Source organism: Homarus americanus, unplaced genomic scaffold, assembly GCF_018991925.1.
Source record: "Homarus americanus isolate GMGI-L3 unplaced genomic scaffold, GMGI_Hamer_2.0 scaffold31037, whole genome shotgun sequence".
NCBI lineage: Eukaryota > Metazoa > Arthropoda > Malacostraca > Decapoda > Nephropidae > Homarus > Homarus americanus.
Window position 1 is genome coordinate 20,368,629 of NW_024722227.1, and position 27,287 is coordinate 20,395,915.

The window sequence follows — 27,287 nt, forward strand, 5'->3', positions numbered from 1 at the left end:
TACCAGTGAGAATAACACTTTCAAGACCCACCCATAATATTGAAACAAAGGAGTTGTGAATACAGCAGCTACACACACACCAACACTAGGCAGCACCCACTCAAAAAAATAACATCTAACAATGAAAACAGGCAGATTTAAGGAATATATTAAATTACTTTTTGGTTTAACAAAATTGTTATAACTTTACTTAAAAACCTGAACCACTACATTCACCAGGCCAATTTTGATGACTTGTGCAAATGTTAAATATAACTTTCAAATTCTACAAGACACATCTAAAACAAATGGGTGTATTATTATATCTAAAACAAATGATCACCTTAACTGTATGTGTCTACAAAACTGGAATAATTATATAAAACTTGTATTACCAGCAATAAACTAACCCCATGTACTTAGTTTGTTATTCTAAGATAATGCCATAATTACTCTTCGGTCTAAGCAGTGGTTCTCAACCTGGGGGCCATGGCCCCCAAGGGAGCCACGGCGAGCTGTTATAAATTGTACGTTTCCAAATAATGTTGGGAATCTGAATTAAACAAAACTTGTATTACTTATTTTGACTTGGCAGAAGAGAATTTTCATTTTTTTTTTTTGTCATTTCGTTTAATCAAAACGACAATACAATATTAATATTTCCATACTCAGGTGCTTATTTTTTTTACAGATTACTGTATTTAAGATTTCACAGATCCAGTCCCTGTCTGTGTGACAGGCGCTGGACCGAGCTGCTGAACTGACTTGTTCAGTACGTGTCCGTGTGTCATCCCTTTGCAAGTGTCTCTGAACCATATATTGTGTTTGAGCTTGACTCAAGCATAATATACTCCGTAATTGGTGTTACTTATTTTGTTTCATAATTCATGTGGTCGTTGCTTTACGTGGGTGAAATATTTGTACAGTTCCTTTATTAATTATTTCCTTATTTATTAGTGCCATTGTTGTTCATACTCATTCTTTACTTATATAATCCTACCATTTTTAGTGCTAAATTGGTATGACTCACTATTCTCATTCTTCCAAGTTGGGCAGTGCTTGTCAAAGGAGGCGTGTTCTTGCTTACAGGAAGTACACTTCAGCTTGCTAGCTTGAGTGTGAATGTTTACCTGTGTGCATGTTTGTGTATGACTGTTTGTGTGCTTTATATGTGAGTGCATGGGCGTGTTATGTATGTGAATGTGTGTGTGTTTGCCATTCTAACTCTTGTCCTATTTATTTATGTGTCATTCTTTACCATTCTTTAGTCTTTATCACTTGTCTGTTCTGGGAGAAAAATGAAGGAGGCCACGAGGATGTTGAAAATTCCTCAAGGGAGGAATGGAGTGAAAAAAGGTTGAGAACCACTGGTTTAAGGGGTTACCCATTCTCTCACACACATGAGAGAGAGAGAGAGAGAGGAGAGAGAGAGAGAGAGAGAGAGAGAGAGAGAGAGAGAGAGAGAGAGAGAGAGAGAGAGAGAGAGAGAGAGAGAGAGAGAGAGAGAGAGAGAGAGAGAGAGAGAGAGAGAGAGAGAGAGAGAGAGAGAGAGAGAGAGAGAGAGAGAGAGAGAGAGAGAGAGAGAGAGAGAGAGAGAGAGAGAGAGAGAGAGAGAGAGAGAGAGAGAGAGAGAGAGAGAGAGAGAGAGAGAGAGAGAGAGAGAGAGAGAGAGAGAGAGAGAGAGAGAGAGAGAGAGAGAGAGAGAGAGAGAGAGAGAGAGAGAGAGAGAGAGAGAGAGAGAGAGAGAGAGAGAGAGAGAGAGAGAGAGAGAGAGAGAGAGAGAGAGAGAGAGAGAGAGAGAGAGAGAGAGAGAGAGAGAGAGAGAGAGAGAGAGAGAGAGAGAGAGAGAGAGAGAGAGAGAGAGAGAGAGAGAGAGAGAGAGAGAGAGAGAGAGAGAGAGAGAGAGAGAGAGAGAGAGAGAGAGAGAGAGAGAGAGAGAGAGAGAGAGAGAGAGAGAGAGAGAGAGAGAGAGAGAGAGAGAGAGAGAGAGAGAGAGAGAGAGAGAGAGAGAGAGAGAGAGAGAGAGAGAGAGAGAGAGAGAGAGAGAGAGAGAGAGAGAGAGAGAGAGAGAGAGAGAGAGAGAGAGAGAGAGAGAGAGAGAGAGAGAGAGAGAGAGAGAGAGAGAGAGAGAGAGAGAGAGAGAGAGAGAGAGAGAGAGAGAGAGAGAGAGAGAGAGAGAGAGAGAGAGAGAGAGAGAGAGAGAGAGAGAGAGAGAGAGAGAGAGAGAGAGAGAGAGAGAGAGAGAGAGAGAGAGAGAGAGAGAGAGAGAGAGAGAGAGAGAGAGAGAGAGAGAGAGAGAGAGAGAGAGAGAGAGAGAGAGAGAGAGAGAGAGAGAGAGAGAGAGAGAGAGAGAGAGAGAGAGAGAGAGAGAGAGAGAGAGAGAGAGAGAGAGAGAGAGAGAGAGAGAGAGAGAGAGAGAGAGAGAGAGAGAGAGAGAGAGAGAGAGAGAGAGAGAGAGAGAGAGAGAGAGAGAGAGAGAGAGAGAGAGAGAGAGAGAGAGAGAGAGAGAGAGAGAGAGAGAGAGAGAGAGAGAGAGAGAGAGAGAGAGAGAGAGAGAGAGAGAGTTTTTTTCATGCCATATTAAATTTATATGTTTAATAAAAGGCAAATACGAAAAATTCAAACTAACAAGTCGATAGCTCACTGTCTTCACAAGTCAAGTGCAAAAGAGAACTTTATCATTCCTGGCACTGAGCAGAATTTTCTAATCTTACTTGGTATGGTAAACAGAGCTGACCACTGCTATCCTGACTAGCTAACTCCTCACCTGGAGGCTAATCCTTCTCACCTGGGAGCTGTCACCTTAGTCTGCGGGAAATGGTGTAAATGACATTAGCTTTCGGCAAAACTAGTTCACTAAAGAGGCCATAAGAACTCCACTAGTTCTCATGCCTATTATATTTTCTTTTATTGGATCCCCTACTCTCACTCCTTGCTTAAATTTTACTGTATAGTATTTCAAAACTGGTATAATATAGGTTAATCAGACTTTAAAGAAAATGTACAAAAATAAAAGTGAGAGTAGATCAATCCCAGCTAATGTACAATAATGAACAAACTACATATGTATACTTACTCACCCTGGTGGGAGGGTGCCGGTCCTGGGGCCCCACCATCGTTGTAGCCACGGCCATGATTAAATGCTGCAGCTGCAGCTGCTGCAGAATTCTCTCCACCCATCTGGTTGTAATTGAATTGACTCCAGGAGCTGTAGTCAGCTGATGCCTTACCACCAGGCTGAGGACCAGCTGCTGCTGCCAAGTTTGGTGATGGAGCGCCTGGAGCCCCCGTCATCAGAGCACTTAGGGGAGCATTTCGGCCATAAGGATCACCTGCAAGTTCACCACCACTCTTGATTACTTATATCCCAAAACAATTAAAAAAATTTAAAATAAGTCGACAAATTAGAGTAATTGCACTTGATGTGCAATTTAAAATGACAAGAATTAAAGCAACTTTACAATTAATTTAACTCCACAAGACAAAAACAGCAAAAAATATACAAGCAAAATAAACAAAATTAACAATATTGTAAGCCAAAGTAATATTATTTGGTGATTAAAATTCAACATATAAGAAACCAGACATGCCAATATACACTAATCTTTACATATTAAGACAAATAAAATGACAGAATAGTACTGTTAGAAATATACTGTACTATTAATAGGATGGAAAATTATAGGATGGGTATAAAAATGTCTGTGAATTAATGACATGGGTTAGAAGAAGACGACCTACTGGTGTGACCCACAGTACAGTAACAGAAATAAGGTGAGTGTGTGTGTGGTGCTACTCGTCTTCCACCAACCCAAAATTCAGCAAAATTTTGCCATGCACCACCAATACCAAATTATGACGACACAAAATACTACAAGCCAAAAAAACAACAACAATAATAATAATAATAATAATAATAATAATAATAATAATAATAATAACAATAATAATAATAATAATAATAACCATTACTTAAAAATAAGAATGATAATCCCCTATCATGTCCTGTATATACTTAATATGTTGAGTTCCAAGAAAAATTTCTAAACTTAAAATAAAAAACCTTTTGATTTCTGTGATAGTAGCTGGTATTATCGAGAAATAGTGGGTAAATTCTTTCAAACATTTTAAGCAATAGTTGAAAAATGAAATACCAACTCAACTTCCTTCTCGTGCACTTAATAAACTTTTAAAACTATCATCTTGTGTGTAAAACTTATACAATAAACACATCTACATCTGAATTAATTTTAACACTAGCCATCCATCAACCATATATATTTAAATGATTCATATTCAAATTCCTTCCCCCTGTATTATGAAAATACTGTTCACAAATTTTCCTCACTACAAAATTATAGGCAATGCTCATAATGAAACAGCCAGATTTCAGATGTTTCATCTAATTTAAAAAGCAGCATTTTAACCAAAATTTCATATAAACACACAACACTCGTTTCATTATGTGTACAAGTTAGGTAATTCCATCAAACGTCACTCTGAACCTAATCTAACAAAATATCACCTATACACAACTTAAAACAACATATTTACAGGTATTTTACAAACTGCCTTGTAATATGGTGACTTTAATAGGGTGTAATTGTTTTGCCAGTGCAGTATCATTGTTGTAATATCTTTTGACTTCATAAGACTTCCCTTTATATTATTCAGTGCATTTACTAGAGAATTATTGCAATACAGTAAACCCTCGAAGGTCTAGACAATTTTTGGGGGACAGGGGAGTCAGGACTTTTACTTGAGTGGGAGGGGGTGCTCTGCACACTAAGCCCTGTGTGTATGTTCTAGAATTTTGCTATTTCATTGACTTTTCATGCTCTAAAACACTGTGCTCTTAAACTGAATTCTCATTAATTGTTCAGTGGAACCTTATTATATGATGGGAGATATGATTCTACAGGGAAGGGGGAAGTACTGTACTAAAATGACACTACAGGCTTATCTACGCATCTTTTATAGAAAACCGTTCATATTACTATTACTCACATTTAGCAGATATATTTTTTCTTAAATGAATACTTTCTCAACAATTTTAGAGTGAAAATGATTTACTAATATTTTCAAGAAAACTTTTAAATGACTTCCAATTAGAATGAAAACCAATTGAAACTAACACCACATAAAGTTGTACAACTTTACATGAATATTTTACCTATTTCATCAGTAATGTTCTTAAGCAACAATGGTAATCGAAGTTATTTTCTATGAGGAAAGCCAGAACATTAAAGCATTTCTGAAAACAAAGCACATAACATTTTCAAGCATTTCATCACATAGCTCATTTTCTTCGACTCATCATTGAAGTTTCATGGCCATTTCAACACTTATGTGGTTTAATTGTACATCAATATATACTATCGTATGTATGCAACAAAGAACCCCCCAATTTGCTTTCAAAACCCCATAGAGTAATACCTCAACACATTGGGGCAGACCCTATTCCAGAGAAAGCATACCATGGGGGTCTAGACATAAACCCTGCTTATCTGAACTATTTCTGGAAAATCAGACACAAGTCACGTAGTCGACATCCGTTTTCACTGATATGACAAGTTTTGTACTGTAAAGTGTTTACCCTAGTACAAATGGTAAAAGTGCTTCTCCATGTCTTCACTGTGTACTGGGATGGAGTGCATCACCAATATGTGCACAAGGTGTTCATTGAAACTTTGTCTTTGCCCTCACCAAATTGATGCCCTATGCCCATAAACCTGTTCTTTATGAATTATAGAAAAAATGGACCATCCAAAAATTCTGTATTTGAGATGTATAGTAATGTACAGTCACCTTCAGGTGTAATGTTACCCCCTACTAAGCCTTCCTTGCTCATGTGGCAACGTCACACTCTCGTTTGGCAGGGAACTGAGTGATAGGGTTATTTCCTATTAATTGTATATTAATAATCTAAAGAACAATCATCAATGAAAATAATACATATTTTAGATTCTGTGATATGATATATGATATCACGTACAAAAACGAAGCCTTTGAAGAAAGACACAACAAAAGGAAAGGAGAAGGCGGCTGGGAAGGAGATATAGGGGGAGGATGACAAAAAATGAAAAGGTGACAGGAAGTGTGAGTGAGAGAAATGAGTAAAAGGTGGAAGGTAAATTTTTGGAAAAGGATCTGGGTAACTTTGTCAGTAAGATAAGGATACTTAAATACCAGCATCGATAAAGATGCACCCACAGTATCACTTATGTTTCAGAAAAGTCGTATAATTTGCTTAGCTAAGTTCTCGCTTGGTAATAAACTCATCCATCTCTACAGTTTGTGAGTATGTAAGACAAACATATGGTATAGCAACATACCATTGATATTATTATATGATAGTTTTTTAGTTTATGATAATTAATATTGCATGAGGTCAGGTTATTTCCATAAATATCAAACTATTTATGTATTGCACATGTCATATTTTCTTGGGACTGTAGTTATTATTTGTTGCAAAAGTCTTGTAACTTCATACTATCTACAGTAATAGGTACCGACAGCATTGACACGACTCCAATCCTCATGTAAACAAACCTTTTAAATCTCAGTCACCATTACTGTACTTTAAAATGAAAATAATATAAAGTATACAGGAGTATTATCTTTATATTGAACCACTACTCAGATTCTAGTGTTACCTCTCTATGCCAAAAAAAATTGCTATATACTAAACCTTTCCTTAAATATTCTTATACAGTGGTCCCTAGGTTAACGAATTATCTTCCAAAAGAATCTTCAATTCGGTTAACGAACAAAAATTTGATTAGTGAAATCCTTATGAAAATCACGTTTTGTTTTGAACATCAGGTGATCAGCTGAGGGGGTACTCAGCCAATTCAGTAATCTGTTCTATGTTTATATTCGTTTCCAATGGAGTAAATATCAATAAAGTTGTGCTTTATAATATTTATGCATGTTTTCTATTAAAATTATTAGCCATTTTAACATTTATTTAACATATTGAAAATATATGCAGTACAGGGAACTAGTTAGTTGTGCACCCATCAGATGCTCGGTTCGGCCACCAGGCGTCAGTCTGGCTTTGTTTACAATCGAGAGAGCAACTACTTTGTTGGCGTCTTGAATATGTTTGCATTTTTCATTGAAATTATTGGTCATTCTGAACTTCAGTTAACATATTAATAATATATAGCGCAGTGCAGTGTTGATTTAAAGAAAATAATTTTGATTACACCTAGTGAACTTATAATTTTATTGATGAAATGATGGCATCAAGCATGGGTCCCCTGAAAGGTGATTTCTCCTCCATCCCCACTTCCTCCTTTTCTACCTTCTCCTCCACCCCCACTCCTAATTCCCATCATCATCAACCCGGAGCCTTCTACATACACACCTCAAAGTAAGTGTACTTTACCGCATTTTCTTTTTACTTTGTATGTACTTTTCTGTGAGCTGGAACCAATTAACCAATATCCCATTGAAATAATGGATTCGGTTAACGAACGACTCTGTGGAACGAATTGTGTTTGTTAACCGAGGGACCACTGTGTATGTATGTATATATGTATGTATATATATATATATATATATATATATATATATATATATATATATATATATATATATATATATATATATATATATATATATATATATATATATATATATATATATATATATATATATATATATATATATATATATATACATATATATATATATATATATATATATATATACATACATACATACATACATACATACATTACACACATACATACATACATATATATATATATATATATATATATATATATATATATATATATATATATATATATATTATATATATATATATATATATATATATATATATATATATATATATATATATATATATATATATATACATATACATATATATACTTCATTTTTTTAGTCCATATATGCGGACTTTGAACATATTATCAACGACTCACCAGCCAGGATTTGAACCCTCGACCTACTGGGTGACAGGGAACTACCAACCCAGCAACACTAAAGGTCCCACCCAGTAGGTCGAGGGTTCGTTCTGGCTGGTGAGGTTTGATTATATGTTCAAAGTCCGCGTGTTATATGGACTAAAAATGAAGTATATATATGGTACCTCGTGTTTCATACCAGCTGGATTCGGTAAAATGCTACTGACACCACATACGAGGCACGGGCAGTTCCCAATGAGGTTCACGGCGCCATCAGCTCGATGAACAGGCTTTGTGTGAAATATAACAGTCTAGGACTGCTTTTAGTGTCCTTGTGGGTTGGTCGGTAACGTTCCCTAGTCCCACCCAGTAGGTCGAGGGTTCGAATCCTGGCTGGTGAGGTCGTTGAATATATATATATATATATATATATATATATATATATATATATATATATATATATATATATATATATATATATATATATATATATATATATTATATATATATATATATATATATATATATATATATATATATATATATATATATATATATATATATATATATATATATATATATATATATATATATATATATATATATAATGTGACTTACTTTCATTTCTCAAAGATAAATTACAGCTGTTAGATTTAACTGTTGAACATGATACTTTCCTGAAATTGATAGAGTTATGCGTAACTGACAATGTGTTTAGAGCAAATGGGAAGTTCTACAAGCAAATATTTGGCATGAGCATGGGTAATTGTCTTTCTGCTCCTCTAGCCTGTATTTATATGGAGTTTTTTGAGTCTAGATTACTACCCAATATAGTGACTTTATTCCTCCATGGTATAGATATGTAGATGATGTTCTTTGTCTTTGGCCTAGAAACAGTGACCCATTGGAATTTTTAGACAAGCTTAATGATATTGTCCCAAGTATCACATTCAAAATTGAAAGAGAAATAAATGGATCCCTTCCATTCCTTGATATGCTTATCATGAGAAATGGCCAAAACTATAAATTTAAGGTATATAGAAAGTCCACACAGGTAGACAGTTTCATTCACTTTTTATCGAATCACCTTATGTCTACCAAAATGTCAGTTTTTTCTGCTATGTTCTTAAGATGTCTGCGTATTTGTGACTGAATTTATTGACGATGAATTGAAACACATTCGTTCCATTGCACAGAAACTCGGGTACCCTTCTGTGTTTGTTGATCGTTGTTTTAAAAGGGCTAAAAAATCCTTTCCTTCCTCGCAAACCAGACAAGTTCCTACATTTACGAATATTTTGACTCTGCCCTATCGTAATGAATTTGACCCCTTAGTTCGGTCCCTCAAGCTTCTAAATATTAATGTTGTTTTCAAGTATGACTCTACCATTACCAATATGTTAATAAGGAATAGCCCAAGTATGAATGTAAATGGAAGTGTTTATTGTATTCCATGTAGCAAATGTAATTGTAATTATGTAGGACAAACAGGAAAAACACTGCAGCTCAGAATCAAACAACATAAGTATAATATCAGAACAGCATCTGAAAGCAGTGCCTTGTTCGCTCATGTTAGGAATAATAATCACCCCATTGCTTGGGAAAAAAGCTTGGAAGTATTTAAATCATCTTGTGTCACAGAAAGACTTCTGGTTGAAGCTAGTTTGATTAAGGAATTAAAATCAATAAACCTTAGTGATGGTCAGTTCAAAACTGATAATATGTTACATAAATTTATTTGTCAGTGGCCCAAGGTTAAAAATGCTTTGAAAACCTTTGATCTAGATGTATGATAGTTATTTTGTGGGTCCCTTATTTTTGACCTGACCTGACTAGTCACGTCACCCCCTTCTCTTAAGCTCCTCTACATGTGTGTTGGTGTGGGGATTAGTGGATGACATCATTATGACCTGACCTCATGTTTTTAAGGTCACCCTGTATATTTAAGCCTCTCTCTGTCCATGTAGTCCAGTTGCCTCTGAAGATGTCTTGAATAAAGACGAAAGCTAAGGTGCTCCGTTGTTTCCATTTCCCGTGTGATTTTATCAAGATCCCAATATAAATATATATATATATATATATATATATATATATATATATATATATATATATATATATATATATATATATATATATATATATATATATATATATATATATATATATATATATATATATATATATATATATATATATATATATATATATATATATATATATATATATATAACTCAACATTGCATTTTCATTATTGCACTTGGTGAAATAATGTAATTTTTTTTTACATCATTTATCTACAACGAACTGCAAAATCTACGACAACTTTTCAATATTACCCCATCTTCATATGTTTAATGTACTATGCAATCAATGCAATCCCCTATAATTAGGTCCCAGATTACTCCACTAGCCCCACGTTTTCTCAACTTAATATCCACCAATATTCTACACAATTGGCAGAAAATTAGGAAAATCTTGCAAGAAAGGTGCAAGCTTTCAACAATATTCTATGTTTGGGAGTATTTAAACAAGAAGGCATAAAGTGATGGAGAGGAGAAGTAGGTTGTCTATATGATAATTACTGATAGTAAACCTTTTATCCCCAAAATATCTAATAAGTAGCTCCACACACCTCGTGCCTTCTCCTACGAGTATTGAGAGCTTCAACCAAGGCTTTTCGAGGCAGTTTCTATACCATGCTCTAAGTGGCAGGTTATATATATATATATATATATATATATATATATATATATATATATATATATATATATATATATATATATATATATATATATATATATATATAATATATATATATATTATATATATATATAATATATATATATATAATATATAATATATATATATAATATATAATATATATATATATATAATATATATATATAATATAAATATATATATAATATATATATATAATATATATATATATATAATATATATATATATATGGGAGAGCATGTGTTTAGTACAAAAGTAATTCTTTATTCTACTATGCAAGACTAAGGTTAAAACACATACAGTTAGATTTTTTATTTCCTCAAAAAGCCAATAAACTCCAGCATATATGCCATGACAAGAACACCAATGTGCACATACACACACACACACCCGCCATGCACGACTCACGTTCGTGTGGCTGAGGTGTGGAGGGAGAGGTGGGGGACGTCCACCCCCACGTTCCACCCTCCATGGGCCCTGAAACACACCCCTCTACACTTAGCTACTGGACATATCACTGTCTTCTCACATTATATTGAATTATCCACTAGCGATTGCAATATAATGAATGATTATAATGAAACATCCATTGGTTATTGTAATAAATTCAAGTAACGATTAGCAAAATGCTAAATTTCTTATCTCAAGGAATAAATCAGTAAGTGTCTATTACAAAGAAAAATATAATTCAAAATTATTACGGATGCAACAAACCCACTTTACAATAGTATATTTGAAAGAAGTAGTTACTCCAAGCTAACTGACATTAAATCGTTTTTAATTTTGGATTGACAGCAACCTATCTTATACAGTAGAAGGATGAAAATAATCATGCACAACTCACCAAAACTGCCATACTGTTGACCACCTGGGGAGCCATAGTTGGGGGCTCCCCACTGCTGTAGCTGTTGCCCTGCACCCCAGCCTTGATAGCCCCCAGGACCTTGAGGGGCACCATACCCCTGCGGGGGATATCCTTGCTGTTGAGGAGGGGTGCCCCATCCCTGATAAGGACCTTGCACCATTCCTTGAGTGCCCATGTGGCCCCCCATCTGACTACTGTGAGGGCCAAGTGGAGGTCCTAATGGCGGTCCCATATTGCCAGGTCCCATACCCTGAAAAAAAATAAAAAAAATAAAATAATTAAATACAAATTTATTAACACCAATGCATATCCAAGTCTCAACTAAAAACTTAAAATGTTTAAAGATATAAGAAAGCTTCTTCAGCTACACTATCAAATAAAATTGTTATACTCTTTCTTAAATTTACTAGTTTTTATCTAAAGTAAGTCAATTTAAGACAGGATTTCATCCCATCTATGGCTATAATTGCAGACTAAACTTACTGGAGCAGAACCACCTTGACACAGGCAAATGACCCAACCCAGTACAGTGGTCCCTTGGTTAACGAGCGCCTCGGTTAACGAGTTACCTCCCATAAGATTCTTAAATTCGGTTAACGAGTTTCTTACCAGACGACCTCAACAAGTTTTGGCTTGCACTGGGCGGTCAACCAGCTGTAGTATTAGTCCGCCAATACATTAATTGGTTCTAGGGCTTAAATTCCTTACTATTTTAGTATATATCTAGAAGTTTAAAAATAATTTTTTTTAGTCATTTTAACAATTATTGAACATAATTGAAGGTAAAGTGACGAGTTTAATGCGTGGCATCCAGCCTCTTAACACATCAAACAGGCGTTAGTCTCTCTCTGTTTTCACTGGAGGTAACATCTTGCTTGAGACTCTCTTCAACTAAACACTTTTTTTCTGTGTTTCCAAGCAAATTATTGGTCATTTTGAAATATATTTTACATATTGACAATATATAGCGCAGTGCAGTGTTATTTTACAGAAAATATTCTTTATTTACAACAGGTTTAACTTTGAAAAGCACGTGTTGACATTGCTTGAATCCAGCATGGGGCCTAAGAGATCAAGAAAAGAGATTTCACACCAAGCAGGAAATCATAAAAAAACATGAACAAGGCATTAGAACAAATGCGCTATGCAAAGAATGTGGCATGTCGACATCAACTGTGTCGACAATTCTTGCACAGAAAGACAAATTTAAAGAAGTGAAAGTGAGAGACAAACCTACAAGAGTGTTTAAAAGTAGATCCCTAATTGCAGAAACTGAGAAGTTACTTATCATCTGGATTAAGGAAAAACAGATGAAAGGTGATTCAGTTTCTACTGAATTCATTTGTGAAAGCGCCAGGGAGATTTACGAACATTTAAAGACAGATCAACCTGGTTCTTCAGGCACAGAATTTGAAAATTTTCAGGCCAGCAAAGGCTGGTTCGAAAAATTTAAGAAAAGAAGTGACATTTTCAGTGTTGTTAGGCATGGTAAATCTGCTAGTGCTGATAAGGAAGGGGCAGCAAAGTTTTTATATGAATTTAAAAAACTGATGGAAGAAGAAAATTATCTTCCACAGCAAGTGTTCAATGTGGACGAAACTGGGCTGTTTTGGAAAAAGATGCCCAAAAGAACACTCATCACCAGAGATGCAGCCTCTTTACCTGGGCATAAACCCATGAAAGACCGTCTAACTCTATTGCTTGGTGCCAATGCTTCAGGGGATTTCCGACTGAAGCCTATGCTTGTCTACCACTCTGAAAACCCCAGGGTGTTCAAGCAACAGAAAGTGGTAAGAACAAAGCTTGGAGTTTATTGGAAGTCCAACCGTAAGGCATGGGTGACAAGACAGCTCTTTAATGAATGGGCTTGTTGAGGTGTTTTGCCCTTCTGGCAAGAGCTACCTAACCACCAATAAACTTCCTTTAAAGGCTCTTCTCCTCATGGATAATGCTCATGGTCATGACCCTGACCTTGCCAGCAATTTGGAGTATCAATTTGACTTTGTGAAAGTGTTGTTTTTGCCTCCAAACACTACATCAATCATACAGCCAATGGACCAGAATGTGATCAGCAACTTCAAGAAGTTGTACATGAAGAAAATGTTTAGGAGGTGTCGTCAGGCAACTTCCAATGATCCTGAACTAACACTGAAACATTTCTGGAAGACACAATTCAACATCCTGGAGGCTGTAAAATTGATTGTGTCATCATGGCAAGAAGTCTCCACTAGATCCCTCAATTCTTCATGGAAAGCACTGTGGCCATCAGTAGTCCATGATTTTGAGGGATTTGAGGAAGAAGCAGAGTTGGACCAGGAGATTGTGTCCATTGGTCAGTCATTGGGCTTTGAAGTGGAGGAGGAGGATGTGGAAGAGCTTGTGATGTCTCATGAGGAGGAACTTACTCCTGATGACTTGAAGCAACTGGATGAGATGTTACAGGTAGAGGCTGACAGTGGTGAGGAGGAAATTGAAAGTGATGACCATATGTCAGCTAAACAGTTGAAAGATGTGATTTACTACTGGGAGAAGTTCAGGGAACTGGCTTCAAAGCACCCAGAAGTGGAAAGAAATGAACTAACTTTGTGTCATGTTGAGGACTCAGTGGTCTCCTTCTTTAAACATAAGTTAATGGTGAGGAGGACAGATGCCCCACAGACCACAATTGACACTTTCTTCAGTAAAAGGCAGAGGGAACAAGATGCTATCCCTCAGCCTTCCACTTCAAGAAGGAGAGAGGATGTTCATGGTGGAGAATCTGTCAGTCCAGAGGTTCCTGACATTTTCATGGAAGGTGACTCACCTTCCAAGAAGCAGTAAAATGCTTCTCCTCCACCTCCACTTCCTTCTCTTCTCCCTTCTCCTCCTCCACCTCCCACTTCAAATTCTCATCATCATCATCATCATCCAGGAGCCTTCTACATACACACCTAAAAGTAAGTGAACTTTTCTACCATTTTTGTTGAATTTAGGCAATTTTCGGTGAGCTGGAACCAATTACCCAAAAACCCATTGAAACAATGGTTTCGGTTAACGAGCAACCTGCTGGAACGGATTGTGCTCGTTAACCGAGGGACCACTGTACAGTACACTATTTGCACCAATATAAAATATTAGAATTTACAACCATACAGAATGCAGTCTTAAGGGTAGTTAAAATTTTTTACTATTTTTTCTTTTAGTATTTGTACAAACCTCTTCAACTATTTGAATAACATTAACACTCTTCCCCCCCAAAAAGACATGTACTATACAGTATACATTTTACATTTACATGTATCATACAGGGGGATCTCGTTATACATGCATTCTTTATACGAGCGATATTGTTTGATGACGCGAGAAGTGAGTACTGTGACCACTGGGGTTAGTTATACTAAAAACTTTTTCCTGTGAAAAAAGCCATAATTTTGAGCAACATATTATTGTACTATGGTAAAGGACTAAAAATGTTATCTCTTCTTCAAACTACTGTATATGATGTCAATACTCAAATTAATCACTATCTTGCAAGGATTATCATTTTGTCTGGACTAAAGGAGGGGCCGGACCATCTGTTCCTGGAAAATCGGTGGCGTACCTGTACTATCTAATGCTTCTAACCAGTGCTGATATAATCGAGTACAATCACCGCCTCCTGGATATCTTGTGTTACCTTGGGCGCCTTTCAGAGCAGTTTCAACACAGACAAACCAATGTTTCTGCTATCAGGACTGAAATTCAGGCCTCAGTTGACTTCTCAATAAATATTTGACAAGCCCAGGACCCAGTATGAGGAAGATTTTGGAAGGTGACACTACCACATTCCAAGGAGAGAAGCTGAGTGATAGAAGTAGTGCCTCCATGGCTGCAAGGCATAATATGCTGACATCTCTGATTACAAGTCTAAAGAAAAAAGTTGTTGACAAGGCCAGTACAGTTCTGAAAAATTCATGGATTCTGTATTTCAAACCGTGGCCTGCAGAATATACAGGGAATGAAGGTTTTGGAGACATCGCTGTGGGAGCGCTGGCTCAGTCTCTTGAGAAAAGACTAAGGGAGGCAGAAGTGGACCCAATCAAGCTGGAGGATGAATGGGCTGCACTCAAATGCTACCTTTACAAAATAAGCAAGATATCACCTGTTTCAAAACTGTCCTGGCAGCAAATAAATGAATCATACAGAGAAAAGTGTGGCTCCTTTCTCCATTTAGTTGACCTTCTGCTGTCCATTCCAACCAGTTCTGCTGATGCTGAAAGTGGCTTCAGTCAGGTCAAGCTCATCAAAACAGACTGGCGCAGACGTCTCACCGATGACCACTTGACATCTAGTGGTCCAGTTGCAGTCAACAGATTTTTAACAACTGGGGCCTGCCATGTTGATGGGTATAACCACACAGATGGTTGCAGCACAGATGAAGTGCTGGACGATATCGAAGAATTAGACGAGGAGCATATACAGAAACTTACTGACCAAATCCAGTGAAGAAAAAAGCCCTCAGTTAATTGCACTTACATATACATACAGTACAGTAATTTATAAGAGGATCCAAATTTGTTTACAAATTTCAACCAATGATATAAAGTAAACAGGGAAACAAATTATCCATATTATAATGTTATGCATGCCAGTGTTTACAATTTGAATATAATTTACCTTTTGCTATTAAGTTATATGAAGTGTCAAAGTAAACGACTTTCTATGTAGGCCTACCCAGTAAAGTAAAAAAAATCTATGTAGGCCTACCCAGGGGTAGAAACTATTCGATTCTATTAGACCGGCTGGCTGGCTGGCTGGCTGGGGGATTTCTACCCGATTATCAAGAGCACGAGAATATACAAACAATGGTACATTCCAATAATGATCTCAAGATCGTAAGGGATTTCTTCCTGTAGAGGGCACATTGATTGGGACAAATTAATGGCCTGCAAATGTTAGCATCATGGTAATTTAACCCCTGGGCTTCTGGCTATGGTCAATATGCCTCCTCTATTATGCAGGTATATTCAGGCACATTTAAAAAACAAAGACCAATTCTAGTCTTAACTGGCCATGCATCATGTAAACTGGAAATAATTACACGTCCTTACCACAGGTTGGCAACACAGTCTAGAAAGAGTAAAAAAATGTGCGTGAAGTGGCGTGTGACACAGTAGTAACGAGGGAAACGGCATTAATTTGTCGGCAGTATGAAGTACAGGACACTTGTTTTACAATGTTATTAATATTCACACTATTAACAATCATTATTACTGTTCCAGTAATTGATCATGATACTAGACTTGTGATTGGAAGGTTGGGGGGAGGGGGAAAACACATGGTGAAGTGAGTCAAGTCCAAGGGTGAGATTCCTACCTCACAAAGGGTGAGAAGCTACTGAGAAGAGACTGGGAGGCCCTCATGCTTGAGTGAGTGAAAACATATATACCTACTTGGTAACAATCTAGCCAGACCTTCCCTTTTTATTAAAATTGGCCAGCGAAAGATCAAAATGACTTATGATGTGACCTGAAGCTCTACAGATGCAGGTCATATGATATGACCCGCAGCTTACGGGTTAATGAGAGGATAAATATTGCTTCTCCTGTGGCATACCTGGATACATTGTGACAGCAGTGAACTAGGAGCCTTACGTGAGTAATGCAATGTGGTCAGTTTTATAGCTCAAACACTGCTTTAACCCTTAAATCCCAGGTGGCATTCCTGGACGCTCTCAATTTTCACGGCATATTTTGAACGTCCAGGTGGTAAGAAATACTTTGTATGGGATATTTGTGCATTGGTGACTGAACTCCTGTGTATTTGTCTCAAGACTCATACTTCATGGTCAATTACCCACCAGACATTGTGAGGGATGCTTGTCCTTAGACCTCTCTTATGACCCACCTCACCCCTCCACAACCAAGCAATAGCATTTGCTTGATTTGAGTGGTAATGATATCAAGTGATGAAGACAATGATGGGGAGGAAACGGAACCCAGATGTCGAGTTTGTTGAGGTTGTGAAGACAACAATAGGCCTACAGACTGGCACTCTCTACCCCTCAGCGACTGTGAACCAGTGCAAATACTGTATATGGCAACTTGGTGCAAGGAGTGAGGAAATGCTTGTGCCTTCCCTGTTACAAAGACTTCCACCTATCCACTGCATCTCTCATTCTAATGCAGTCATTTATTTCTTTTACGTTTCTTTTAGTATGGTGTGTGCATGTAAATGAATGAAAATAAATGAAGAAATTATGTAAATCTACCCAAAAATACAGTTGAAAAACTTTACATTATAAAATGTACTAAAATTTTTATCTCTTGTGCAAAATACATGATATTTATATCCAAATTATTCACTGTCTTGCAAGGATTCCAGCAAAGCAAATTATATTCTCCTAACTTTAGTCTGAGATATTATATAAGATAAAAACTTAAAGCCTACTGTATAACCAGCAAACCCTTGCTGGGAGGGGGGGGGGGAGTGACATGTTTGACAGTTAGTGCTGAAGGTCTAGTGAAGTATTTACTTGTTTATTTTGTCCTTTAGATTGAGTTTTCTTTTTCGCTTATAAAATGTCATAGAAGTGACCGGGAAAAATATAATTTACATTGCTGGTATTCTTATAAGATAGTGATTAATTTGAATGTAAACATGCGATAGTTTGCACTAGACAAAGCTTTTAGTAATCATTTTGTACATTATTTTGATTACATGTACAGTACAGTTTTGCCCTTAGGACAGTGTAAGCATGTAAATGATTTTCAATAAATAAATAAAGTTACTATCGAGCCAAAAATAATAATTGAAAAGCTTTATGTAGACAGAGCTTGGATGGCTAAATTTTAGAATGACCAATAATTTTAATATAAAAAATGCACAAATATTAAAGAGCACAATTTTCTTGATATTTTCTCCACTGGAAACGAATGTAAACATAAAACAGATTACTAAATTGGCATACTAGCCCATCAGCTGATGCTCAACAAAACGTGTTTGTCGCAAGGATTTCGTTAATCGAAGTTTTGTTCGTTAACCAAATTGGAGGTAATTCGTTAACCGAAATTTCGTTAATCGAATGGTTCGTTAACCGAGGGACCACTGTATATATATACAGTATTGATCATATCCATGTTTCAAGCATTTTGGTCAGTATTTTTATAAGTATAAAAATAGAAATTTCATTTTGATTTCTCTGCCACCCCATGAAGAATTTTCTTGCAAGTTATTTATGTAATAGTTATATACACAATTAACGAATTGTTGGAATTACTTTTTTTTATTTTATACTATATTCAACCTCTCCTAATCTATTTTTTTTAAATAACGAAAAAGTTTTACCATCAAATTTTTGAATTGCTTTACCCTTTCAAATGATACCATATTTTTTTTAAATCGGCCCATAAATAGTGTTGAAATATCTTAAAATACTATAAAAACCCTGAGTAAGCACGTTGGAGCAAAGGCTGCGGCGAGCAATGAAGTGTATGTCTGACTGCTTCAACATGTATTAGCCCCTGTCTAACAGACAGTAATACTTATACAGTATAAATATAGGTTCTATACATCAGGTTTATATAAATATATCACCCACGTAATTTTCCGTGAGCCGTAAGCAGTCATGCACAGACCTTGTGATAGGTATTTTCCACTGGCAAGTCGCATCTCTAAGACGCTAGTCAGCTTTTAAAAGCCGACTCTACCGCCAGTATTCACCCAGCTCTCAGTACAGATGGATGTGTGACAAAGCTATTATTGATAAGCTCCATCAATCACTAACACTCACAGCTCATAGTGTTAATTATGGTGATATCCTAATTGATTGTGCATAATTTATTTTTATAAATAAATGGAGTTACAGACAGTTGAGAGCACACTGACTTCTCCAGAGCCTCTCTCCACATCATAGTAGCATAAGAGAAAGATGCCAGATGGCATCAGAGAAAAGAGAGGTAAGTTATCTATTTTATATTCGATGAATATTTTAATAGCGGTGGCTAATTCGAGTCAGAATGACCTTGAGCACGCATGTGAACAGGGGTAATTAACTGCCAGATCTCCATAAATAACTTTGATATTGGGGGAGTGACTACTGGAAGTGCGTATAGGAAGTGCCTCAGGCATTTTCCCCAAGTCAAAACACATACCCTTTGTGCATACCGTACTTGCAGTTTAAAATCCCACTACAGTGTATCATAGCCTAAGTTCTTATATACATCTAAAATCACATAAGTTCTTACACAGTAGAACGCCGACTTAAAGTGATTCAATTTAAGATTATTGATTTAAAACGACACCCACAATTAAGGACTATGTTTTAATTTAAAGCGAATCTTTCATATTTTGCGCGAGTCAATCTGGTGCAACATATTTTAAAATTCGCGCCTAATGTTTCTCTGGACATGCTACACTGTCCTATGGGCAAAGCTGTACTGTACATGCACTCAAAGTAATGTACTAAATGATTACTAAAATTTTTGTCTAGTGCAAACTATAGCATGATTATACAGGTTGACAACCCTTTATCCGAAATTCCAAAAACTGAAAAGCTCTGAAAACCAATTTTTTTTTTTTTAAATAGGGATTAGCCCACCCAGGCATAGATCACTGATCCACATTGGGACCTGGGGGGTGAAAATGTAATAGTAATACTAATTATAATAATAATAATTATTCGTAGTAAATAAAATTTTTAATTAAAAAATACACCAAAATAAAATAATAATGATAACAATAAGAATAATAAAATATAAAAATAAAATTTATAATAATAATAATACTGTATTAATAAAATAATAATAAAAGAAATACAAGAATTAAAAAAGATAAAAAGTGAGAAAAACGACCTAGACCTATGGATTATTATTATTAGTAGTATTATTATATTCCCCCCAAGGCCCCAATGTGGGTCAGAGACTTGTGCCCGGGTGGGCTTTAAAAAAATAAATAAAAAATAAAAAAAATAAATAAATAAAAAATTCTGAAAACCAAAAAATTCCAAAATCCAAAATGCCTCTGGCCCCAAGGATTTCGGATAAGGGATTGTCAACCTGTATTCAAATTAATCACTACAGTGGTCCCTCGGTTAACGAACACAATCTGTTCTAGAAGGTTGCTCGTTAACCGAAACCATTGTTTCAATGGGTTTTTGGGTAATTGGTTCCAGCTCACCGAAAATTGCCTAAATTCAACAAAAAATGTAGAAAAGTACACTTACTTTGAGGTGTGTATGTAGAAGGGTCCTGGATGATGATGATGATGATGGGCATTAGAATGGGGGTGGAGGAGAAGGGAGAAGAGAAGGCACTGGGGTGGAAGAGAAGTCACCCCATGGTGCCATTTCACCCATAAAATTTTAGTTCTCTTGGTGTAATTCAATTTTATTTTCTTTAAATCAACACTGCACTGCATTATATATTGTCAATATGTAATATAAATTTCAAAATGATCAATAATCTGCTTGAAACACAAAAAAAAGCATTTAGTTGAAGAGTCTCAAGCAAGATGTTACCTCCACTGAAAAGACACAAAGACTGACGCCTGTATGGTGTGTTGAGAGGCTGGATGGCGCACATAAAACTAGTCACTTTACCTTCAATTATGTTCAATAATTGTTAAAATGACTAAAAAATTTAATATTAAACTTTTAAAATTATTGAATAGTATAAACTTCTTGATATTTACTAAAATAGTAAGGAATTTAAGCCCTAGAACCGATTACTGTATTGGCGGACTAATACTACAGCTGGTTGACTGCCAAGTGCAAGCGAAAACTTGTTGAGGTCGGCTCGTAAGAAACTCGTTAACCGAAGTTAAGAATCTTATGGGAGGTAACTCGCTAACTGAAATCTCGTTAACCGAGGGATCACTGTATCTTATAAGAAATCCAAACATGTAAATTATATTCTCCCGGTCACTTCTGTGACATTTTATGATAGGAAAAAAAAATCAATCTAAAGGACATAAATAAACAAATAAATACTTCGCTAGAGCTAGACCTTGGGCGCCAACTGTCAAGCATGTCACCCCCAGCCAGGGTTTGGTGGTTATAGGCTTTCAGTTTTTATCTTATATAAAATCAGACTGAAGTTAGAATATAATTTGTATTGCTAGAATCCTTGCAAGACAGCGATTAATTTGAATATAAACATCATACATTTTGCACAAGAGATAAAACTTTTAGCCCTAAAAAATTAATTAAAACTAAAATTTGTATGTAATGCAAACTATAGCATGTATATATTCAAACTAATCACTATCTTATAAGAATCCCAGCAATGTTAATTATATTCTCCCAGGTCAGTTCAGTGACATTTTATAAGATAAAAACTTAGTGTCACTCTTAAGGGCATAAATAAATAAGCACTTGACCTTGACATCAACTGTCAAACATATCACCTCACCTCTCTCCCTTCCCCCCCCACCCATCTTCCCCAGCCAGTAAACAGGCCATTTCACATCCCATAATTTTAGCTGTATTGATTTATGAGCGTTTCTTTTAACATAATATTACAAAAAATAATATCTTATTTATTCTAGGAGATGGGCTGAGGTGCATCTGGGTGGACTGTCAATCTTTTTAGTATTTTGTGTTTCTCTCAAGTACCAAACTAAATTATTCCATTGAAACAACACTTTGATTTAGTGCAAATTCGGTTTAAAGCGACCTCTCTTGGAACGTATCGTGTTATATCGACGTTTTACTGTATACGCCTAGAATCACTTAATTTAAGACAAAGTTATAAAAAATACAGAAACTGAAAGTAAATAATAATAAAAAGGTCATCAGATAAATGTAGTAAGCAGTTTTCAAACAGGGAGGTTCTACTGCCTGGGAAGATATTGGAAGCATAATGTATTGTCTTATGTATCTGGGCAGGCTAATCCCCTAAAAAAATTAAAAATAAAATAAAGTTTAACTTTATGGGACATCGTTTGTATTGGCAGATGTTCTCAAGTCGGACGTATGTAATCTGGGGACCCCCTGTACTTCATATACGAGCCTGTACAGCACTGTTTTGGATAGTGTTCCATTTTCCAGGAACGTATCCTGAACACTAACCGGGGTATTGCTGTATAACAAATAAAGAACACCAAGCTTAGTGATGGAAGCAATATGTTAACAACTTACATTGTTTAGGCCAGGCATCCCAGGTGGTCCCACTGGCATCCCCCACTGGTTATCAGGGTGTGCACCCCACTGTCCACCCTCCTCTTGAGCCTTGCTGGCATCCCTTGGCTCTGCCTTCTTGATTTCAACCTTCAGTAGTTTGGAAATAAATTTATCAGGTAAAGTATTTGTATTAAGAGATTTTCATGTTTGGCTCATAAGAAATGTATGAGGAATGAATTGTACTTTATGAAAGGTTTGCAAACAAATGGAAATCTAAGTTATACAATTCATCCTCATCTTCAATCTAGACTATACTAATAGTATAGAACACAAAATCACACAAAGAACTTACCGTGGCTAGGTATCACTAGTATAATGCACCTGGTATCCAAAATAAGACTTCTCTTTTAATGACTTCATCATTAATAACAGTCAGTTACTTAATATACCAGAGTGCTAACAATAAAAACTACTACATGCATATACTGTATATAATCAATGTAGACTGCACATAAATTAACTTCTGGAATAATTTGTGAAACCAAAAGAAAAAAAATGGTTTAGTTTTTTAAAACAATTATTGTTCTTATCAACATTAATACTTAACTACAAACTGGATGCTTTCACAAATTCATGCCTGGAAGAATTTTGCATGTACCCCTGGAAGAACCTGGCAACCTTTCTGATTAAGATACTGTACTTTCTATTTTAACAACAGCAAAAGAAAATAAAAAATGTGGAATTTTAAAATGTGCAGGTGCTAATAATAATCCAAGCACAAAGGGAACTGACACATCCAATAACACCCTACGAGATGACAGTTGTTTCTTTACTCTCCAGAAAGGTAGCTCATGGAACATTAAAACTAAAAATACTTAAGACTAATACCTGCTTTCCATTTATGTTGACAAAGTGCTCTGCCACCGCTCTATCCACAGCCTCTTCCGTTTCGAAGGACAAAAATCCAAAGCCTAGTGTCGTGACAACCAAACAGAAAAACAGCTTAGCTTAGTGAGGAAAGATTGGACCTACCTATTGTGAACTACCTACTAGGTGGGTGCAAAACACCTATTTCATCTCAAAGAGCGATCACACTTAAAATTTGCATTATACATTATAAAAAAAAATAAAATAAAAATAAAAATAATAACAATAATAATAATATTGGTAACGAATTGCTGTGATTTTTCCAAAATCAACAGTAAATCCTTATTTAAAAAAAAAAAAAAAAACAATAACCTTGGAAAAAAGTTGCCTTGGTCAGTGACTTAGGTAAGTGTGATGTCTCTGAAGAGTAGGAAGAAGTACACAACAGATGGTCCATCACTTGTACATCAATACTTTGCTGTCCAGGACTAACAAATACCTCTTCATTGTCCATGACTATTTTTCAAAAATTTAAGTAGATATAAATGCTTTATAAATATATATACACACACAAGGTGTATCTAAGTTACAAGCATCAATAACAAAGAAAAATATTTGAAAAATTAAAATCTTGATCACCCCAGCCCTGGAAAATCAAAGAAATGATGTATAATACTTCCAAGTGGTGGCACAAACTCACAAGATGCAATACTGACCAAATTTCATCCCATTCAATTTCACTAGTTCATATCAAGTAGCCTCCATATTGAAGAGGTGCTTCCACAATTTGAAATACCTGTACTGTATATACCTTCAATTATTACTGTAAAATTAGCCAGACTTTACCTGCCTCATGATTCTGCTACCACACTTTGGGAGTTTTATCTTCTCACATTGTACATTTAACAAGAAAAATCTGCAAATTCTTGTATTACATATAGAGCACATACTTATATTGTGTCCTTATGAGCCACATCAAAACTTAATAAGTATGGATGCCTTAATACGATCTTATTAATACAGCTCTTAAATAGTACCAAAGTATTAACATGCAGCAGACATTATAATATATTAAGGCAATCTTAATCAGAATTTAAATACATTAATAAATTATTCAATGAATAAAAAGTACTTGTTATTTTTACATACTGTACAATATACTTGTACATTAAAGAGAGCCGTTATGTCAACCTATTAGCACCCCAATTGATAATTTGCACTGATAACTATAAAAATAAGATAATGCAGCATAAACATATTGCCACAACCATTAAACAATTTTAATATAATTACCAAGCCTTAACACCAACAACAGTCATGCAATACTTAAGAGTCATGTCAGTATGGCTGCAAACTGACAAATTAAAAAATTCTTTCAAGTGGCAGCACTGCCAATTTCAGCTTGATGAATTATACACCACAACTACAACTTTCTGCATCTTAATTAAAATTTGTGGGCATTATTAAACTAAAATATAGAAGCTTTAATCTTGTACATTAACAAATCTAACCCCAATTGTTATGTGATCAATTATCCATCCATTCTCAAGGAACCAAGTGTCACAACATAATGCAAAAATAAGAAGCACCTTTAAAAGGGACTATCTAGCAATGTGTCGCACGCACGCACGCGCACGCACGCACGCGCACACACACACACACACACACACACACACACACTACACAGGGTAGCTTATTTGTTTCTACTTTTGAAAGTATTCCATGGATAAAATTTTAGCTACTTTGGCTGAGGAGTTTGTGGTATACATTAGTTAATTCCTAACTGTTGCCATGAGAGAAAAAACTTAATGTATTATGTTTTTGAAATCTACAGTCAAAGAGAGTATACCGACGCAAAAGTAAAACTCGTAACATATGCAATATTTTGCATTCTGAGAAAAAGTGGGTTATAGAAGAAGACAACATTCCCCTAAATGATCACAGGGGATCTTTGAACCTCGTCTCTCTTATATTTGACAAATCTTAAAAATACAAGTGACATCCTACATGAAAGATATTTATGTTGCATCTTATATCATCTATTTAACAAATTATAAAACTATTGAGAAAAAATTTAAATCGCAGTTGTTCAAAAATTTTCCCTTTCTACAATACATTCCCTTTCATTATTAACTGCTAATCCAATTTGTTTATTGGTTTTCTCACCCACATCAAATTACTCTTAATTTTAAAAAGTATCACTTCTCAATGACCACAAAGATGCACAGTATATCTGCAAGCTAAATAAAACAAGGGTACTTAATTATTTCTCTCTCTCATTGTCAAGATGTTTGTACATTTAGCCAATTTTTTCTTTCATTAATCCAATATGATCTGTGCCTTTATAATTAGTTATGAGTTTACTTTTTCTAATACCAAAAGCTAAAATGGCAAGTCCTGTAAAGAAAATACAAATTCCAATTTCAACAGAACACATCAAATGATGGCAATACAAAATATTTACAGGGGATTTAAAACTCACCTCTAGATTTCTTTTTTTCCTGGTCAAACATGATAACCACTTCCATAACACCTCCAAAGCGTGAGAAGAAATTGCGTAGGTCTGTTTCAGTAAGGTTGGATGGCAGACCTCCAAGGAATACCTTAGGCCAATTCCCATTCCGCTTCTGCTTCTGCATACTACGTGGGTTGCAAGCCTTAGGATCAATCTGGAAAACAAAACTCACAATAAACAAAGAAATACGTACAGCAAATACGTAAAAATAAATAAATTTCTGATACCCAGTAAAGTTCGCTATTCTCGAAAGTTCCCAACATCAATGTTTGCATGAGTAAAAATACCATAAAACAAACATGCAAATGTATCTAATATACTATAGGGCTATCCGAATGTATGTATGTCTGTCTGTCTGTGCAGCCGAAACGGCACAATCGTTTTTCATCAAACTTGGTGGAAGAATCGCTAAAAAATCATAGAGTGGAACAAACCTGGTCCCATGTCGATGGTTTCTTTAGGAAGCCATTAATAAACCATTCTATTTACGATGGAAAACGCACCCTAATTAACCATGCAAGTCTACGGACTTGCCGCACCCTCATTCGCTGTATGCTGTCAGCCGAATACAATACAATACACAACGAACTATAAATATTTGTAAGAATAAAACATAATTATATAGACATGTAAGACTCACAACTTGATAAGATATCCGTAAGATATTAGCTATTGGAAATGTGATTAAATGTTTTGTTATTAATCCAGTGTGAAATGTATCGGTATTGGTGGTACAATCCTAATGGCCTCTAATCCTGTTGATTATGTGAGGTTAATCTGGGTTTATTGAGATTAAAGATAAGGTGTGGGGTTTATTTTACCTGTGTTAGTCTCAGGTACAACCCTTATTATAACAACCTGGACCATGATAATAACAACCACGACAATGATTATAACAACCACAACTATGATCTTAACCACGACCATGATTATAACCACGACCATGATTATAACAACCACGACCATGATTATAACCACGACCATGATTATAACAACCACGACCATGATTATAACAACCACGACCATGATTGTAACAACCACGGCCATGAGTATAACAACCATGACCATGCTTATAACAACCACGGCCATGAGTATAACAACCACGACTATGATTGTAACAACCACGACCATGATTATAACAACCACGACCATGATTATAACGACAACGACCATGATTATAACAACCACGACTATGATCTTAAACCACGAGCATGATCATAACCACAACCATGATTATAACCACGACCATGATTATAACAACCACAACCATGATTATAACCACGACCATGATTATATCACCCACGA

The 27,287-nt window shown here is 35.6% G+C and overlaps 1 protein-coding gene across 8 annotated transcripts in view; it reads right to left on the minus strand.

The window, feature by feature from the left end:
* Positions 1-27,287, minus strand: part of LOC121862411 (heterogeneous nuclear ribonucleoprotein 27C-like) — a 98,049-nt gene that overhangs the window by 19,642 nt on the left and 51,120 nt on the right. The window contains exons 3-9 of one of the 8 annotated variants that reach the window (XM_042360683.1): positions 25,950-26,136; positions 23,489-23,571; positions 22,619-22,750; positions 11,503-11,773; positions 11,067-11,135; positions 3,056-3,311; positions 2,768-2,787 (exon numbers count right to left, since the gene is read on the minus strand). In XM_042360683.1, the coding sequence (XP_042216617.1) occupies positions 2,778-2,787; positions 3,056-3,311; positions 11,067-11,135; positions 11,503-11,773; positions 22,619-22,750; positions 23,489-23,571; positions 25,950-26,136 (1,008 nt within the window). In that variant the 3' untranslated portion in view covers positions 2,768-2,777. Of the gene's footprint in view, positions 1-2,746; positions 2,788-3,055; positions 3,312-11,066; positions 11,136-11,502; positions 11,774-22,618; positions 22,751-23,488; positions 23,572-25,949; positions 26,137-27,287 lie in introns of all 8 variants that reach the window. The other 7 variants (XM_042360685.1, XM_042360686.1, XM_042360684.1 and 4 more) reach the window with 7 other exon arrangements.